The 20,390-nt window shown below is 43.3% G+C and overlaps 1 protein-coding gene across 6 annotated transcripts; it reads right to left on the reverse strand.

The window, feature by feature from the left end:
- Positions 1-12,177: 12,177 nt before the first annotated feature.
- Positions 12,178-17,115, reverse strand: LOC100194150 (uncharacterized). Of its 6 annotated transcripts, none has more exons than NR_159689.1 (4): positions 14,468-16,663; positions 14,116-14,211; positions 13,398-13,585; positions 12,178-12,509 (listed from the first exon to the last, which is right to left on the reverse strand). NR_159689.1 is itself a non-coding variant. In XM_020541906.2 (4 exons), the coding sequence occupies exon 1, from the start codon at positions 16,912-16,914 to the stop codon at positions 14,482-14,484; it is 2,433 nt and encodes an 810-aa protein (XP_020397495.1). In that variant the 5' UTR covers positions 16,915-17,115; the 3' UTR covers positions 12,178-12,509; positions 13,398-13,585; positions 14,126-14,211; positions 14,468-14,481. The 6 variants fall into 6 exon arrangements, 5 of the variants coding, with proteins under 5 accessions (XP_020397495.1, XP_020397497.1, XP_020397494.1 ...); XM_020541906.2 differs by having other exon boundaries at positions 14,126-14,211; positions 14,468-17,115; XM_020541908.2 differs by having other exon boundaries at positions 12,178-13,585; positions 14,126-14,208; positions 14,468-17,115.
- Between the last annotated feature and the right edge of the window lie 3,275 nt (positions 17,116-20,390).

A 20,390-nucleotide genomic window follows, 5' to 3' on the forward strand; every position in this document is an offset into this window, starting at 1 on the left:
TACCACAAAGACAAACATCACAAGCATACAACAACAAACATATCATTGGTATACGTTAATGTTAGTTAGATGGTGGCCTTTCTTGAAAAGGGAATAACTACTCTCTAAGGTTGTCGAAGGACGAGGAGAAGAACAAGACGTGTAGGATAGGGACACGAGCACAATAAGGGATGGAGTTAAAGCAAGGATCATAATTTACAAGGGAGAAAATGCAACCAAGGGCAGGGTAGGTAAACACCATTCTCAAATCGAGATGAGAAAGATGATAATTAAAAAGGTAGGCATAAGATAAGCATCATGGAAAGATCTAGAGATTACAAAGGTAAGGGAGGTAACATGCAAAAGCACCCCCAAAAGATCGAGTTAGGACAAGACTTGCAACGCGATAGAGGAAAAAGGGAAGGACAAGAGCGGGATGAGCAAGACATCACTCTTGAAATGAAATGGGAGAGGAGGCTTTAAAATGAAGGTACATGATAAGCATCATGGTAAAGATCGAGGGGTGACAAGGGTTAAGGTGATAATGGACAAACACACAACAAAGGATGTATCCTAGACAAAACTTGCAAGGTGACAAAGAAGGGGGAGCAGTCAATGATGAAGTAGGTGAGGCATTATCCTCAAACTGGGATGGAAAAGAGGAGGCTTTAAAGGGTAGGTTCAAAGTAAGCATGAGGGCAAGGGCATAGATATCACGAGGGTTTAAAGGTGATAACAGACAAGGATGTAGGAGAGGAGGTAAATGTGCATAATAACCAAGGATATAAGTACCACAAAGGATGGAGTTAAGACAAGACCTGCAGATGAAAAATGAGAGGGTACGTCCAAGGGTCTGATAGGTAAACTGTCACTCTCAAATTGAGATGGAAGAGAGGAGATTTTTTTAAAGAGCAAGCATAGATATAAATATCGAGGCAAGACCGATGGATGACAAGGTAATGGTGATAGTAAATAAAACACACGGCAAAGAATGGAATTAAGTCAAAACTTGTAAGGCGACAAGGAGTGAAAAGAAATCAAGGGAGAGATAGGTAACTCACAGCTCTCAAACTGGGTTGAAAGAAAGGGGAGACTTTTAAAGGATAAGTTCAAGGTGATCATTTAGGTATAAGACCTCAATATCGCAAGGGTCAAAAGCGACAACAGACAAGGGTATGAGAGAAAAGATGAAGGCACAGAAGAGCCAGTGGTACAAATACAATAAAGAATGGAGTTAAGTCTAGGTCTACACGCGGTAAAGAAGAGGGTATAGCCAAGGGTGAGATAAGTAAAACATAGCTCTCGAATTGAGATAGAAAAGAGGGGATTTCAACAAGCAGACCTAAGATAAGTATCGAGGCAAGATCTACAGATTAAAAAGGTAAGGATGATATCAAACAAAAGCTCAACAAAGGATGAAGATAAGGTAAGACAAGACTTGTAAAGCGACAAAGGGAAAGGAAACGAACAAGAGCGGGATAGGGAAAACAACACTCTCGGATTGAAATGGAATAAGTGAGGCAAAAAAATAGGTAAACATCATGGTAAATATGGAGAGAGGTCAAGGGTCAAAGGTGATAATAGGCAAGGATATAAAGGAAGAGGTAAATGTGCATAAAAACCAGGAATCTAGGTACAATCAAGAATAGAGATAAGGTAAGTCTTACAAGAGGTAAGGTATAGGATATAACCACGGGTGAGATAAGTAAGAGACCACGCTTGAACTAAGGTGGGAGATTGGAGGTTTTAGATAACGAACATAGCGTAATCACCAAGGTAAGATTGAGAGATGAGAAGGGTAAAGGCAATAAGAAGCAAAAGCACAACAAAGGATGAGGTTACAAACTCACGAGCCAAAGAAGAGGATACGACCAAAAGAAAGAAGGTATGAGACAGAAGAGGGGCGATTTTAAAGGGCAGGTATGAGACAAACATCAATGTAGGATATAGAGGTGTCAATAGTGCATATGATAATAATTAAAAAGCATAACAAAGGATATAGTTAAGACAAGACTCGCGAAACGACAAAGTGGAGAAAACAATCAAGGGTAAGATCGGTAAGGTTCCAACATAAGGGTTGAAGTAAAGATTCATTACCGAGTGGAGTTACAAGGAAACAACGAGATTACTACAGGTGTGCAAAATAAAATGATCACTCAAGGATCATTAGGAAACAAGGGTGGTCAAGGGCATGTTAACTGAAATATTTCAAACAGATATTGGGATATAAAGGTAAGCATATATAAAAATAAGAGTATGCAAGATTCCAATGGTACGAGCATACCAAGACCAAGAAAGTACAAATTGCCAAAAAGGTAGCGACTTATCAATAGAATATGAAAGGATCTCAAAAGACAGTAAGATCATGGACATATAAACTGAAATGTTTAAATAGGTAGTAGAGGTACATGGGTAAGTGCTTTAGATTAAGGGATAAGGGTATTAAAAATGCAAGGATACGAGCATGTCAATAACAAAATGGAATAGAGATGGTCAAATAGTAGCAATTTAATAATGGATGAGGAAAGAGTCCCAAAAGACTAAAGGCTATGGTCAGGGGGCATCTACAAAGATGTCGCAAGCACAAGATGAGATCAGATATAATAGATTGAGAGAAGTATAGACCATACTAGAATAAAATACTTTTTGGCAAGGGGGCATATAGGAGCACAACATAGAATTAGTCGAGGTGACTAATATTTTGAAGCAGAATCAAGGATGAGATGAAGTAATAATCAATAAGTCCTTAAAACGGCCAATGCTACTCTAGGTCAGCGGTCCTACAGTCAGCACAGCTTTGATACCACCTATGTCACACCCGGTTTTAGAAGGCAAACCGAATGCGAACCATGTACGTGCCAGGATCAGCAATTCACGTACACAGCAGTTACATAACTGGATATTATCACACAGTGCTCAAATAATATTAAAAAGGGAATAATAGTCGATTACATCATATGTCTGAGACATCCACATAGTCTTTACAATAATCAAAGTGCGAAAACGAAACATAGATAAACGCGGCCTTCACAGGCAGCCGACTGGGGGTTGCCACTAACCCACGCCTAGAACTTGTTGTAATCTTGGAACTCCTGAAAGTCTCCTTCCACGGCTTCATCTTCTCCTGAGCAGTGGTTGCAATGCTGACAACCTGGGGATGGGGGGGTTTGGTGTGTAGAGCAAGGGTGAGTACACATCAACATACTCAGCAAGTATCCTGTTTGGCTGTAGTGGACTAGCTTTATGTGGGGGTAACTCAAGCAGTTGCTTTTAGTTGGTCAGATTATTATTACTAGTAGAGAGAGCCAAGTTTTAGATTTAACCCACGTTATTAACCCATACGTACTCCTTTCCAAATGGAAAGAGTACCACTTACCATTACCAGAGTCAATACCAAGAACCATCAATCTCATTGCCACCAGCAGTCCGAACATCTCTGATCAAGTACCACTAATCACTGGAGCTCCCTTGGCCGCTCATAACCGCGAGCACGGCTGATATATCAGTTTCATAACACTCTGCAGAGGTTGCGCACTTTACCCACAAGCCGTGATTCCCTCTCTAGCCCGGGCTTGCAAGACCCTTATTCACTACCGAGGTGAATGGCCAGGGATTCACTACGAAGCCTTTACAAAGATTCCCTGAGGTTGTAGCCGCCCGTTAGATTTCCTAAATACACCGCACTCCTCCCCAAGGGGCGAACCAACCTTGGCAGAGCGAGCCGCATACACCGAGCCCCATTAACGGCACGACGTCGAAGCGAACTACACCCCAGTTCCTCTAATTAGTCAGCTAAGGGCATCCCATTCCACCCTCATGGTTGCACTATTTTACCGGGCGGTCATCCAACGAACAGGTCCTTACGGAGAGGCACTCGAGAAACCGCTCGAGCCCCCTAAAGTATCACCAGTCCAACATCATAATCATAATGACAACATCGTATCACAAGTGTTCACATCATGTTCATTGATTAAAGTAAAGCAATAGCATGAATCTAACCATAGTAGCCCAAAAGGTAATTAAGGACCAGGTGAATAGAAAGCTAGTCAATCCTTAGGTTGATCATGGTATGCAGGTTGATGAATTATAAAGTAAATGGGATATAATAGGTCAGAGGACACTTGCCTTCACCAAACAGATGCTCAGGGTCTTTAACTTCGTGGAACTCGAAGAGGTGGGTCATTTGGTCGTCGAAGCTTGATCGTCGATTCCTCGAAGCTCGGAGTTGGATCGCAGTCTATTCGCGACGCACAGCGAATACAAATAGGAACAAACAAACAACCATATATATGCATAAGAACATTACACCATTCAAGTAAAATACAGTAAAATACGCAAAATAAAATAGAGTGTGCTACTACGATCACACGAGGACAAAGAAACGCGATAGTTGGAGCTATGGTCAAGAAGTCAACGGGTTTACGCTAAGCAAATATTAATTGGAATATTTAATCTGATATCTCTATATTAATTTATATTAATTAAATGTAAACTAACACTACTACTTAGTTCTTGTCTAACTTACCCTTTTAATAGTTGATGATCAAATAAGTAACTAATTAATTCGCATGAGTAATTATAAACAAATGGTTTAATCTCGCACGCGGCAAGGCGTGTGACACACGCGAACGACGCGCGACAACGCGGGCGAACAACACGCGCGGACGACGCGCGCGACATCACGTGAAACAACATGCGGCCACACGCGAAATAGCACGTGCAACATGCGCGAGCAACACGCGGTGAAACGCGCGACACACGCTAAAGGCGTGTGACAAACACATAATTAACATTATAAATTTGATTCGATTGAGTTGTTAATTGAATGACCGACAAATAAATCAGAAATCACTTATTTAACATTAACAAAGTGACACAACGATTTTATTAACCATTAGACAAACAAACAATACACTAGTTAGCCAAAACCTGTGGTGCGGCAACATACTATTATTAACGTGCATTCTGCATGATTACGAAGTCATCACAATTAGAACATGATTAGATGTATCTGCTATGCATACACGTTGAATACGTACTCGTTAACAATTTGGTACGATGGGATCTCACGTGGCCACAATCCATCTCACCCACGAACAAGTCCTGCGCGACGTCAAGGGCGCGAGCAGCTGCGCCGGGGCTACTCGAGCCGCGCTGGCCGAGCGAGGGCGCCGCGAGCCATGCCGGGGTCACGCCGTGGCCACGAGCCGCGCCATGGCCGGGCTAGGGGGCCACGTCGTGGCCACGAGCCGCGCCATGACCGGGCCAGGGGGCGCGAGGAGGTGGGGCGCGACACGCCGGGCGGGCTGGCCATGCCGCGGGCGCCGCGAGCTGGCCGCGCCGGGCCGCCGCGCAGGCAGGCCACGCCGAGCCGCCGTGCAGGCAGGCCGCGCCAAGCCGCCGCGCTGGCTGGCCACGCCGGGCCGCCGCGAGCCTGGGCGCGCCACGAGTTGGGACACGCCAGGCCGCCGCGCCGATCCGCGCGAGCGCCCTGCCGGGGGCAGGCCGCGCCGAGGCGGACATGCCGCGTCCGTGCCGCAGCGGGAAACGAGAGCGCGCGAGGGGGAGCCACGCCACGCCGGGCGAGGCGCCACGCCCGCGCGCATGGCACGCCAGGCCGCCTTAGCCGCGCGCCGGGCCGAGGGCGGGGCTGCGCAGGGACCGGGGTTGGGGAAGAAGGGGGGCGAGGCCGCCATGGCCGCGAGCCAAGGCCACACCGCGGCGGGCGCCGGGGCAACGCCGAGCTCCGTGAACACGAGGAGGAGGGGGAAACAGGGAAGAAGGGAGCGGGGGAGGGCTCACCGCGGGGCGAGGACGACGGGGCGAGCGGTTCCGAGGGGCAGGGACGGCTCTAGGGCGGCTGCGGGCGCTAGGGAGAAGGGGAGGGGCGTTGGGCGACGTGAGAGAGAGAAGGGAGGAGGCAGTTGCGTGCGGGCCCACCAGACAGTGGCGGCGGCGATAAAACCGCCCACGCGCTCCTGCCGACTGGCGAGGCGGCTGATGGGGGGGGAGGGGGCGCCGAGCTGGGCCGCGCAAGGGGGAAGCGGGGTGGGCCGCCAGGGGAAAGGGAGGGGGCTCGACCTCTTTTTATTTCCTTTTTATATATTTATTTATTTTATTTCCCTCTTTCTTTTGTTTCTATTCCCTCTGATTTAATTTCAAGCTCGAGCACACCCTCACAAATGAGAAGAATTCACAGCAAGCAAAATCGTCAATCAAAAGAAATATGCACTCCTACATGATGAAACAATCGAAATTCCCTAGGGTTTTGAACATACTACGATTAATGCTTATATAGTACAAAATAACTCCTCAATATTTAGAGAAAAAGAAGTAAAGCAAATTAAGTAGAGGGTAACACCTAAATTTGGTGGATATTAGAAAAGAAATTTTATACCCCAAATTCAGGGTGTTACATGAGTGATAGGTCTAGTAGGAATGGTCAGCGAGGTTGACGATGTTAGTATGGTCACATCTGGAAAGCTATATTTGGTAAATTTTTCAATTGATAAGGCTAAAATTGACACTTGTTTAATAGGTAAAACTTGATGAGGACATCATCCACTATTACCCGTTGGCAAAGACGCAATTGGCCCAGTTGTCCCAATTGTAGTCGGACGGTGACCGTGTGAACCTCAGAATTATCCCACCTCGCTTAACTTGGGAGGAGAAAGTCACCTTAAAAGGGAGAGCCACCCTTCTCCCCATCAAACTAGTCATTTGGGGTGATTATGCCTTTCTCTGAGTTGTGTGTGCTTAATGAACTGTTGGGCTCTAGGCAACCCTAATTTGTTAGGCCTCGGCGAACCCCACCTAGGCTAGGTAAGAGCTAGGGCCCATGTTAAGGTGTGAATGATGAGAAAATCATCCACTATTATCCGTTGGCAAAGACGCAATTGGCTTAATTGTAGTCGGACCGCGACCGTGTGAGCCTCAGAATTATCCCACCTCGCTTAACATGGGAGAAGGAAGCCACCTTAAAAGGGAGAGCAACCCTTCCCCATCAGACTAGTCTTTTGGGGCGATTGGGTCTTTCCCTGAGTTGGGTGTGCTTAATTAACTGTTGGGCTCCAGGCAACCGTAATTTGTTGGGTCTGGGCCAACCCCACCTGGGCTAGGTGTAACAAAACTAATATGGGTTGGTTATGGCATCATCGACTTACCCATGTTGGGATGAAGAATCTTCATAAACTTCTAAAAAGGGAGCATATTTTAGGACTAACCAATGTATATTTTGAGAAAGACAGGACTTGCAGCGCATGCCAAGTAGGAAAGAAAGTCGGGACGCATCATCTACACAAGAACATTATGACAACAAAAAGACCATTGGAGCTCCTTCACATAGATCTAATCGGCCTGATTGCTTACATAAGCATCGACGGGAGTATGGTTTAGTTATTGTGGATAATTATCCTCATTTCAATTGAGTGTTCGTTTTGTAGGATAAATTTGAAACCTAAGGGACTTTAAAAAAGGTTCTCAAGAAGAGCTCAAAACGAGTTTGGCTTAAGGATAAAAAAGATTAGAAGCAACGACGAAACAAAGTTGAAGAATGCTAAAATTGAATAATTTCTTGATGAGGAGGTTGTTCTCTTCTCTCTACACACCGCAACAAAATGGTGTTATAGAGAGGAAGAAGCGGATATAGCGAGGACCATGCTTGAGAAGTACAAGACTTCAGATCAGTTTTGGGCGGAGACGGTCAACATGGCTTGCTACACCATCAACCGATTGTATCTTCAATGAATCCTTAAGAAAACATCTTATGAACTCATTACCGGTAAAAAGCCCAATGTTTCATATTTTAGATTCTTTGGAAGTAAATGTTTTATTCTTGTCAAGCAGAAAAGAAACTCTAAATTTGCTCCTAAAGCTTTTTACTCGGTTATGACTCAAACACATGAGCATATAGAGTCTTCAACAAATCCATCAGATTAGTTGAAGTTTCTTGTGACGTTGTGTTTGATGAGACTAATGGCTCTCAAGTAGAGCAAGTTGATCTTAAGAAACTAGATGATGAAGAGGCTCCATGCACCACACTAAGGAACATGTCTATTGGGGATGTGTGCCCACAAGAACCGCAAGAGCCAACTCAAACACAAGATCAATCATCTTCCTCCACTCAAGCATCTCCTCAAACTCAGGATGAAGAGCAAGCTCAAGAAGATGGGGAACAAGTTAAAGATAATGGACAATTTAAAGATAGGAGAATACATCAAGGGGAGATGAAGAAGAATAACAAGATAATAAGGATGATCAAGATAAACAAGTACCTAAGGTGCCTCACCCAAGAGTCCATCAAGCAATTCAAAGACACCACCTAGTCCACATGATCCTTGGTGATATACAAAGGGGGTAACCACTCGCTCTAGAATTACAAATTTCTATGAAAATTACTCCTTTATATCTTCTCTTGAGCCTTTTAGGGTTGAAGACGCATTAAAGCATGTGTACTAGGTGATGGTCATGCAAGAGGAGCTCAACAACTTCAAAAAAAATAAGGTTTGACACTTAGTACCATGTCCTAACCAAAATGTTGTAGAAACCAAATGGGTATTCCGTAACAAACATGATGAACATGGAGTGGTGACAAGGAACAAAGCACGACTTATGGCCAAGGGGTACTCACAAGTCGAAGTTTGGATTTTGATGAAACCTTTGCACCTGTAGCTAGGCTTGAGTCCATTCAAATATTATTAGCTTATGCTACCTACCATGATTTCAAGTTATTTCAAATCGACATGAAAAGTGTTTTCCTCAATGGGCCAATCAAGGAAGAAGTGTATGTTGAGCAACCACCTGGCTTTGAAGATGGTAAGTATCCCTCCCATGTATTTAAGCTCAAAAGGGTGTCCTACGGGCTTAAGCAAGCACCGAGAGCATGGTATGAATACCTAAAATATTTTCTTATTGCAAATTCCTTCATAGTTGGAAAAGCATATCAAACTCTCTTCACCAAAACTATTGACAATGATGTGTTTATATGCTAAATTTATGTTAATGATATTATATTTGGGCCTACTAACACATCATCTTGTGAAGAGTTTAGTAGGATCATGGTCAGGAAATTTGAGATGTCCATGATGGGAGAGTTAAAGTATTTCTTTGGCTTCCAAATCAAGCAACTCCAATGTACTGGTTATCGTTTGTTACATTTTGACTTATTTGGGGTAAATGTTAGCAATGAGTTAGCACAAATTTGTTTCATGTGAAGGTAAATTCTACCTCATGGACTCAGGATACCCAAACAAGCGGGGTTACCCTGCACCTTACAAAGGTACCAAATATCATCTTCCAGAGTTTAGGCAAAGGCCAATGCCTAGAGGTAAAAAAACTCTTCAATTACACACATTCTTCACTTAGAAATGTTATCGAACGGTCTTTTGGAGTTCTCAAAATGAAATGGAGGATTTTGTTGAGCATACCAAGTTATCCGACAGCTAAGCAAAGTCAAATAATTATCGCTTCTATGGCACTTCATAACTTTATTAGAGAGAGTGCTATGTTGGATTATGACTTCAATATGTGTGATCATGATGAGTACTGTGTGTCGCCTTCTGCAGCACCATCTCCACAACAAAATAGGGATAGTACGATTGATACAGACGAAGATAGAAATATGGATGAGTTTCGTGATCGTATGGTTTGTTTAGTAGAGTTTAGGTTTATTTTATTTGTAATAAAGATGTTGTACTGTTTGCACTGTAGTATTGTTTGTGATTTTTGTGTGTTGTGAAAATAAAATGACAAGTGATGTTTCTTTGAAATGTATTCGTCGCATGCAAATTAGCAATCTGATCGAACGTTTGAAATGGATTTGTGGCATGCAAAACAAGTGATTTTTGGAACTTGCTGTGTGGTGGTGCAAAACAAGTGATGTTTGGAACGCTCAAGCAGCAAGAAGAACCAACGTCTGTTAGAAGCGCGAGCAGCAAACCAAGGACCGTGACACCCAAAGCTGATCACACAACATTAATTAGGGATAATACATTCTTTATGCGTAGTAATTAATGCACTTTAGTCAAGTTTAGTCACTAAAATCAAACAAGATACTACATTTGTTCTCGAATATTTGTCGTCCGATAGTTCATTTTTTAAGTAAAACACGACGAATAAAAAAAGAGCAAAGAAGTATTTTAGTGACAAAACTTTAGCTACTAAACTCTAGTCATGTGACTAAGGGGGTGTTTGAATGCACTAGAGCTAATAGTTAGTTGGCTAAAAAATTGCTAGTGGAATTAGCTAGCTAACAAATAGCTAGCTAACTATTAACTAATTTACTAAAAGTAGCTAATAGTTGAATTATTAGCTAAGGTGTTTGGATGTCTCTAACTAATTTTAGTCACTAAATATTAGTTCTAGCGCATTCAAACACACCCTGAGGGGTGGTTGGTTTAAAAAACCACTCTATTTAAGATAGAGTGGTGCATTATAAGTTCATTCCTCAAATTTGGTTGAATAGTCAAGTTATTCTATTCTACAAACCAAACAAAAAAGTAGTATAAACCAAACAAAAAAGTGAGAAGTGAGAATGTGATGGATTAGCGTATTCCTCAAACCAAACATCTTGTAAGAGGAACGATCAAAAGCGGCAGTTTGATCTCATTAATCCAGCTCCTGAGCACAAAAGAGTGTAGGTTTGCACAAATACTAAGCAGTTCGTTTGTTCTGTCGATTCTAAATCAACTCATCACATTACTGTGCAGTCATTATGGTGCAGTTGTGATCCCTTTGCCCTGTAAGCATTGTTATTAAAGCGTTAAAACATTAAAACGTTATGAATCAACTTTTCAAAGTTTAAACGTTTAAACGAACGTTGAAACGTCTTTTCAGACTTGACATAGAATTTCAAATATAGAATAAGTTCATACATAAGTTGAGTTCACAAACCAAATAGATACTCAGTTATCACACTGGTTCTGAATTTCTCGATGTGCAAATCGGGTTTGATGCTGGGTTGTGATTTCGTTGCTACAGTTGTTGTCTCTCAATTTTGTTGATACTCAGTTATTACACTGGACCAGGAGTGGTGCATGCAACTTGATTTATGTTTTTTTACTGTTGTAACCAATCTATCTAGAGGGCAGCCGACGGCATACCTGGAGGGCGGATGGAGGAGGGAGGAGGGGGCCCAGCGGCATACCTGGAGCCTCGAGGGCGGCCGACGGCATACCTGGAGGGCGGATGGAGGAGGGAGGAGGGGGCCAGCAGCATACCTAGAGCCTGGAGGGTGGCCGACAGCATACCTGGAGGGCAGATGAAGGAGGGAGGAGAGAGGAGGGAGGAGTGGGGCCGGCGGCATACCTGGAGCCTGGAGGGCGGCCGACGGTGTCTGGCGGCTGGCGGCTCCTGCCGCAACTCTGCGTCTGGGCGCGATGGCGACTGGAGAGCACAAGGGCGTCTGGCGGCTCCTGGGCGCGGTGGATCAGCCGACCGGCTGGGTAAAGGCCCATTAAGGCCCACTAGTGTATAGCACGTAGAACATCCAAATAACAGAGAAAACATCGAGAACGGACGTTCCGACGTGTAAACGTCGTTTAAACGTCCATAACTGACGTTCTACGCGTTTTTTGTAAAAACGTGTGGACGCTTTAGCCACTAATCACGTTTTAGCGTTTAAAGGACGCTTAAACGACGTTTTAATAACCATGCCTGTAAGACAAAGCCAACTGATTGGAAAGTTAAAATTCTATGATACTTGTATACAGTTAGCATTTAGCAATGGTGATACATGGCAAAACTAAGAGATTTCCACCTTGATGTTGATGTGTTTCTTTGTGGGATGAGTTAAAAGCGATACACAACCAAACATTAGTAATAGTTTCAGTGTTATTAAAACTACATTTAAACGTCAAAACTCTAATTAGGGTTGAAACTGCGTTTTGACGTTCTAAACTGCAAAACACAGTTTTAGCGTTCTAAACTGTAAAACATGGTGTTTCATGCGTTTTAAACCATTAGTTACTTTTAGGCACAGTCTATTAGTTACTTTTGGGATCCAATCCGGCTCATGGGTGAAGTTAGCCAGCTTACTAGTGAAGTTTTAGTAAGCCACTAACCTCTCTATTTTGGTACTTAGCTTTATGTTATTATCTGAAATCATGATATATCGGTATTTTTCCTATGTTATTTAAAACTACGTTTAAATTTTGTTTAATCGTTTAGAAGTCAAAACTGCACCCATCCCATGAACATAGATGAAAATCAACAATCCTGATTTAAAGATAAATCAACAATTCTTGCCACTACAAAGGCGATGAATTGCAGAACTAAATGGTTAAACTTCATCTTATTTGTAACAAATGAGCTGATCATCACACTTCCAACATGAATAAATGTGCACAGGCTTGAACATTTTCTTTTTGTGCCATGATCACAGTTGAAAATTATGTGCGCAGATGGGACGCTTTTGTGCAATGACCATATTTTCACCGAATGACAATACCAACTTGTAGTCCCTGTTCTCTTTGCGAGTCCTTTTGGACATGAACACAGCTCACAAAGCTTATGGAGGTATGCTTATGCAAAAGCTGCAGATGAATTGATAGCATTGTACAATAATTGCAAAATGAGTTGAGTTGAAGGGAAACCACAAAACAGTAATGGGAGTAATTCTAAAGAACAACTTATAACATATTTCACTGTTATAGGCCAATTGACATATTCGGATGACTTAAATTAGTTACACATAAAGGGTTCAGGTAAATGACTCATCCAAAGTGGCCTTAGTTACTACCGTAACAACCAAGATTCAACCAGTGATTGCAAGAAGTTATTTCAGCTCTAATAGACCATAGGACACTGGCCAGTAAGCTGTACAAAGTAGCCACACACAGACAGTAACACTAACCAGTAAGCTACACAAAGTAGCCATACACATATAGTAAAGAAATGGATCAAAGCTGTCTAAATTAGCAAAGCTTGCAGTATAGAGATATGGTTGTCTGTTTCCCCCAAACAAATTTGCAAAAACCTATGACTAACTGTCTGGATTAGCCTTCTAAGGCTTCACATGGCTGGTGGAACTATTTTAGTGGTGCAGAAAAAGACAGTGCAAGACAGTATAAAAGACTATGTGTGGCAGTATTGTGGAAAGTCATAAGCCCATAGGGCAGAAACAGAAGGTAAATTAAATGCCTCAAGCTTGGCAATGGCAACATAACTTTTACTGCTATACATGGATAAAAAATGCACAAATTATTAAAACATAAGTAATGAAAAAAATGTTCACCATACACTTGCCCTAGTTTGGAACTTGAATTTTAAAATTTATATACAACAAGTTATCAATTATTACTCTCTCCATCCACAAAAAAGAGCGATTGTCACTTTTCGAGGAGTCAAACGATTTAAGTTTGGCCAAAGTTATATAAAAAGTACTACAAATATGATACAAAACAAGTATAAAAAGAGGATACCATATTCTTTATGGATCTGGTTTCTCTATATTGGTAGGAAAATCCTCTGTTGATTTAAAGATTCGCTATTTCTGAATTGGTAAGGAAAAATGACTGAGGTTCTGCAGCTCCAAACAATCATCTACCCTGTTAGTCATCATCCAATTTCAATATACCTAAACAGCGAGGTAAATTGAACTCCAAAGCCCCTAAATGCAACCAAAAAAGGGATGACAATCAATGTGAGGCATAATTTGGACGAAGTTGATATACATGTGCAACTGTACTCAAAACTCAACAAACATTTTACTCCATTTAAATTAGGTTTGTACATTATTTTTCAGAATTTTTAAAAGATAGCCAACAGTGAGCTAAAGGATTGAAGAGACATTTCATGTCATTTGTATGGTTCCCACAGTCCAATAATTTGTCAGTCAACCTTGAAGTTCAAATCAATATGAGTAGTGTTGTGTCAAAGCAACAAATGGAAATCTGTATCTTCTAATATAATAAACAATTCATAACTACTTTTAAAATAAATAAACCAACTCAGGAGAAAGGAAGCTTTATATTACGGACTTACAGAAAAACTAGACATGCTATGACAAAGACTAAACTTAGATCACCTAGGTGTGCCTGCACAGCCTTCACTAACTTGCTACAAATACTAATGTGTTGCTACTTATGAAGTAATCACTTCCTAGCAGTATAAAGCTACAAGAATTTGTTGATCTCTTACCAAAGTTTACCTTTATAACTTTCAAATATATAACATCAAGTCGCTTGTCACCAAGTGCATGGAACTGGAGGGAGGAAATAAAAGCATCCCTATCTTCTGAAGAAAAATATAAAATAGTGAGCTTATCAAGCACTTTCTCCTCACAGGAAAAATTAACCATTATGAGATTCTCGATCATATAGTAAATGGCAATAGAATCAACAGGAAGATATCCACACATTTGAAACATAGAATCTAACAACAGCAAAGTTACAGCACAAGATTAACAAGAAACAGGCATAACACAAACAAGATACAGACTTTCATGAAAAAATCAGGATGTGAGAAGCCAGTTGCATGTATATAATCTTACAGCAGGGAGGATATCTAACTGGCTTCTCTGAGCCTCTTGATCAGGGTATCCAGAGATTTCTTCTTTGGGTTCTGCCTGGCACCCCTTGTTCCGAATGTTGAGAAATAACTCTCTGAGGTATCTCTAAACTTTTCTGAGATGATTGCAACCTTTCTATAATCTAGCTTGTTATAGCTCTTTTCACGAATCACTGGATTTAGGAAAGTCTCTGGACTATTGCTCATAAGAAGATTCACTAGCTGCCTTGCTTCCACAAGTGCAGCCTTCATTTCATTTTTTGCAGATTCTTGACCTGAGTCCACGAACAGGCTAGACATGCCCTCTGCAAACGTCTCAAACATTTTGAGATCAGTATCTATTCCAGTGACCGCATTGGCATTGAACCGCTTCACTGAATCGTTCAAGAAGAGCTCAATGATCCTTTCAGAGATGTGGGCAAGCACTGCCACAAGTACACGGCGGAGCACGGGAAGGGGAAGGATCTGCTGTGCAGTTGATGTGAGCGTCTCAAGGTAGATGATGACCTCGTTGGCATACTCATTGCCGCCAGGAGGAGCGTCATCAGCCATCCAGTTAACACCATCAGATTGCCGCATGAACTCATCAACCTTAGCACATAGGAGCCGCAGCAGGAGCGCCTCCGCAGCATCACGTGACCTGCGAAGTGGGAAGTCCCGCCGACCACGGTCCACAGCACGCAGTGGCACACCACACAGTTGTGCAGCATGGCGTGTGAAGAACTCACATGCCCGCTCCATCACAGACATGTTAGCAGCGACCTGCATTGCCTGGGACACACTTAGACCACTGCCTGAATCAACAAGTTTTTGAATGGAAGCATCCACCACCTCAGAAAGGATACGGCCAAGGTACTTCTTCACTGCTGCATAAGTATCCCCACCACCCCCTTGTGCCATGAAGCTCACAGAATCTTCAATGAATGAGCGAACAATACGGCAAATATCTGGGACAGTGCAGGAGAACGGTGCAACGTATGGGAAAGCTGGGGTGATGTCTGAGCTCTGAATTCCAAATGCAAGGACATTCATTGAGTATTCATACTCCTTTCTCATGAGCATCTGATCAAACTTATCTGCAGCCAGTGCCTCTGCCACCTGCCTACGGCAATCTGCAAGCAGCAAATCATGGTACTTGTCTCTGTGCTTAGCCAGCACATCGAGCAGCATTCCTACTGGATAACCGTACCGCCGCATTGTGGCCGAAAGCAAAGCAGCATAATCAGTGATGAGAAGCAAGTGATTTGCTGTCTGCATCCTGGAGAAGTTGTCTTCCATCACAGAGACCATCTTCCCCACAGCAGCATCCCAAAGTGCATCTACATCTGGCCGAGATGTAAGCCCACCCCCTGTTCTAAACACCCGGTCCTCAACAATAAAAAACCCAGCAATCTGCGAGAAAAACACCTGGTGGGACTCTAGGAATGGCGTCGCCGCAATGACATCGAAGTCCGATGTCAGCTGCAGCTTCCTGTTTTCCAGGTAGTACTTCTTGAACCGCTCACCCAGCGCCAGCGTCTGGTGTATATGCATCGCTCGATAGAGCGGCGTAAGGTCAAAAGAGGCTGCAGCAGCACCATCTGCCGCGTCAGCAGTTGCCGCGGCTGCCGCAAAATCATCGAGGTCACCAACTCCATCGTCATCCAAGGTGATGCAGCCCTCCAGCGGGCGGTGCTTGGAGCGGAGCTCCTCCTGGCGCTGCCTGGCGGCAGCCGAGCGGCCGATGGCCACCTGACCGAGGTGCCTCGAAGCAGCGCGGATGCTAACCATCCAGTCGGAAAACTCCCTGGAGATCTCGCGCTCGGCATGCGCGCGCACCGCAGGGACGACGCTGAGAAGCATGCGGCGGAGCGCGGGTAGCGGCAGCAGCTCGGATCCCGAGGCGAGATCACGGTCGATGGCGTCGACGGCGCGCAGGGCGAGGTAGAGCCCATGGTTGCCGGCCTGGAGGTGCGCGTTCGCCCGCGCCGCGAGCGCGAGCAGCCGTACGCACCGTCGGGAGGAGGCTAGCGCGGAGGAGAGGTTCCCCGCGAGCAAGCGCGCAGCGAGGAAGGACTCAAGCGAGGCGAGCAGCGGGGCCGCCGAGGAGAGAAGCACGGAGTGGGACGCCGAGAGGGAGCCCTTGAGCGCATCGGCGTCGGCCAGGAGGGACCGAAGGTCGTCGACGGCGCGGATGAAATCGTGGAAGTGTGCGCGGCAGAGCTCCTCGATCTCGGCCTCTCGGTCCCGCGCCGCGCCGCGGAGCGAGGCGAGCAGCGGCTCGGGGCGGCCGCACGCGAAGGCCCGGCGCACGAAGGGGCCCAGGTCCTCCCCGGCTGCGATGGCCGCGGAGAGCTGAGCCAGGTCCGCCTCGGACGGCGCGGATGCGGACGAAGCATGACCGGCCCTCGCCGCCGACAGCGGCGCGTCTCCGGGAAGCTTGCGCCGCATCGAGATCTGAGGCAGGCGGTAGGGGTGGAGAGCAAATGAGTGCGGGGCAGTCAGCAGTTGCCGAGTTGTGAAGAGGAAAAAAATGTTTGGAGATTAGTCGACGAAACGAACCGGAAGGAACGGGGCGGTCGGAGAAGGTGGGTTGGGTGGCCGGAGTGGGGCCTGCACGTCTGTGAGTGTTGGGAGGGAAAGACATGTGTTTGCGTGGCGATGACGGGACGGAGGAAGCGGAGGTGACCGCGTATTCTAAAACGCACACGGTTCTAACTGGTACGGAATGGGACAGTTAACCCACGTTGTCAGAGAGCTGCAGGCCGGTCGACAGCTGGTAAAAAGAGACTGCCGAGAGCTCGAGACCGAGGATGGGAAGCGGGCGTTCGGAGGCGCCGCTGACGCTTCTTCTGGACGCGCGTCTCGCCGTCTCCCGTGGATGACAGATAAAGAATCTCTGTGTCCCTAGCAGGATTAATGGTCCCGTTTTTCATTCGTTTTTGTCTGCAGCCAAAAACGGTAAATAATTGAATTTCGCATTTCTCGTGTACGTTCTCAAATTTGGAAGACCGAATTTCGGTGATTTTTGACCGGCAAACGCAGTTTAGTTAGAAAAAATGGTAGAATTTATCAGTATTTTATTAAAATCACGTCGAAGAATGAATACTAATATATTCACAAATAATTCAATACACAAAAACACATAAAACTTACATCTGCAAATAGAAAACCACAAATTGAATGCAACACACATCAATAGAGGGTTTCAGTTATGTCATACAAGTACATATAAAGTTTTCCATAACATAGATTGCTCAATAACACAAATTGCAATGCAAAGCAATAGCCAAATGGTAATGTATCAACATATTCAGCTGTAGTCATAATATTCATGCATGTTCGAAGCATCTAGGTGTGAGCCCACTCAATGTACATATTCCTATACAGTTATAAAATAAAATTAGATAGATAATATGAACAATAAACAAATATTTAATGATGAAGGAAAAATAACACACCTGAAGGCTTTAGAAGCATATGGATCCAAGTTTGTGACACAAAAAATGGTTGTCCATATGTCAAAACGGGTGCTAGATGCAAGTATGCATATGCGAGTGGAGGAGGTGGTTGTCTATATCAATACATGATCGATGGTGGTATTAGACCGGGTGGTGGTACCCATACACCGTGTAAGTTTTGGTCACGTTGTCACACCCGGTTTTGGAGGCAAATCGAATGCAAACCATGTATGTGTCAGAATCAGAACTCGCGTACACAACGATAACATAAATGACTCACCATAGCACAATGCTTCGAATAACAATAAAGAGTAAGTAATAATATTACAGACTAGAGTCATTTACATAATATAAATCAACATACACAGAATAGAAACGTAGCCAACGTAAATAAACCGGAGACATCTGACTGGAGGAGGTCGCTAGCATAATTCTCGAACTCGTCGAAGTCCTGAAACTCCTGGAGATCCGCCTCGGCACCTTTTTCTTCTAATTTACCTGAGCATAGATTGCACCAAAAGCAACCTGGTGTTTTGTGAAAGCAAGTGTGAGTACATATCAACGTACTCAGCAAATGTGTCGTTTAGCTGAGGTGGACTAGCTTTGTGTGGAGTTAGGCTCAAAGCAGGTTGCTTTTACTTTGTCAAGTTTTATTCATTAATATAAGCCAAGTTTTATCATCAGTCCCAAGTTATTATCCCAAAGAGCACCTCCTCATAGAGGAAATACAAGAATCCATAGTTATAAACATCATTAATAGAACCATCATCATCATCCATAATCATTGCATCTCAGGTCATTTGTATCTCTAATCAAAGAGAATCCCAATGCTGATCTTAACCATGAGCATGGCTGATATATCAATTTCATTCCTCTACAGAGGTCGCACACTTTACCTATGAGCCGTGATTTCCTTTTTGCCTCGGGTCGATCAAACCCTCAAACACTTCCAAGGTGAGTCGGCAAGGTTTCACTACGTAGCCTTTACAAAGATTCTCCTTGTGTGTAGTCGCCCGTTAGGTTTTGCCAGTTGTACAAACATAGTCTCCTCTCTAAGATGGGTGACTAACAAAACCGGCACACACCCTTAGCAGAGCAAGCACTATGCCCAGCCTCCATTGACGGCACAACGGCGAAGCGCACTACACCCTAGGTTCCTCCAATTAATCAGTTAAGGGCGTCCCATACCACCCTCGTGGTTGCAATGTTTTCCCGGCTGGTCTCTCAAAAATAGGTCATTATGGAGAGGTACTCGGGAAACAGTCTGAGGCCCCTAAAATGCCACAAGTTCAACATTATATTTAGAATAAAATCATAGTATCATAAATGTATCTCATCATGTTCATTGATTAAAAAGAGCACTAGCATAAAGCTAATCGTAATAACCCAAAAGGTAATTAAGGACAGGGTAAATAGAAAGCAAGTCAATCCTTATGTTTTAATTATGTAATACAGGAAAAATGAATTATCATGTGAATAGAATATAAATAGGTCAGAGAACATTTGCCTTCACCAAACAGATGCTCAGTATCTTCAACCTTATAGATCTTGAAGATCTTGTTCACTTTGTCGCCAAAGCTTGATCGTCGATTCCTCGAAGCTCGAGAACATATCACGATCTATTCGTGACACACGGCGAATACGAACACGCACAAACAAACAAACATATATATATATATATATATATATATATATATATATATATATATATATATATATATATATATATATATATATATATATATATATATGCATAAGAACATTACACCATTCAAAGAAAAATATAATAAAAACATGCAATACGAAATAGAGCTCGCTACTACGGTCACGCGACGAAAAGAAACGCGACAGTCAGAGCTACGGTCGAGAAGTTATCGCAATTACACTAAACACATATTAATTAGAGCATTTATTTTGACATAATTATATTAATCGACATTTATTAAATGCAACTAGAGTTATCGCCCAGTTTTAATTAATTGACTACACTAACAACTTTCAGTTATATAAGTAATTCAAATAACGTTAGCGACTACAAGCGAGACAAAATGACGGCACAAGACGAAAAACGCAACGCGCGAAACAGCCCGGCAGCACGCCTATAGTACACGTACAACACACGTACGGCGCGCGGCCGACACAACATGCGAAGACTAATAAATAGATAGAAAATTTAAACTAAACAATTAATAATAAAGAATATTTCAGTTAAAGATTAACCATGTTGGCGTCTAATTATAAATATGCAAATCGAATTCCTAAATTAGATTTTAAATTGAAACGACGTTCTAGTAACCATCGGTCAAACAAATATTTAAATAAATTAAATAATATGTACAACAACAGAGAAAAATACTTCTAACATATAGATAATTTTAATATGAATCTAACGCAACTTGAACGGATTGAATCGAATTTAAAACGCAAAAGTTATTGCGGTTTTAATTGGAACTAAATTCCTGTGTA

The sequence above is a fragment of the Zea mays genome, chromosome 8, assembly GCF_902167145.1.
Source record: "Zea mays cultivar B73 chromosome 8, Zm-B73-REFERENCE-NAM-5.0, whole genome shotgun sequence".
Lineage (NCBI taxonomy): Eukaryota > Viridiplantae > Streptophyta > Magnoliopsida > Poales > Poaceae > Zea > Zea mays.

What these genes read in the sequence shown, in the direction of transcription:
- LOC100194150 (XM_020541908.2), bottom strand. Translation starts at nt 16,914, where the DNA reads ATGCGGCGCAAGCTTCCCGGAGACGCGCCGCTGTCGGCGGCGAGGGCC.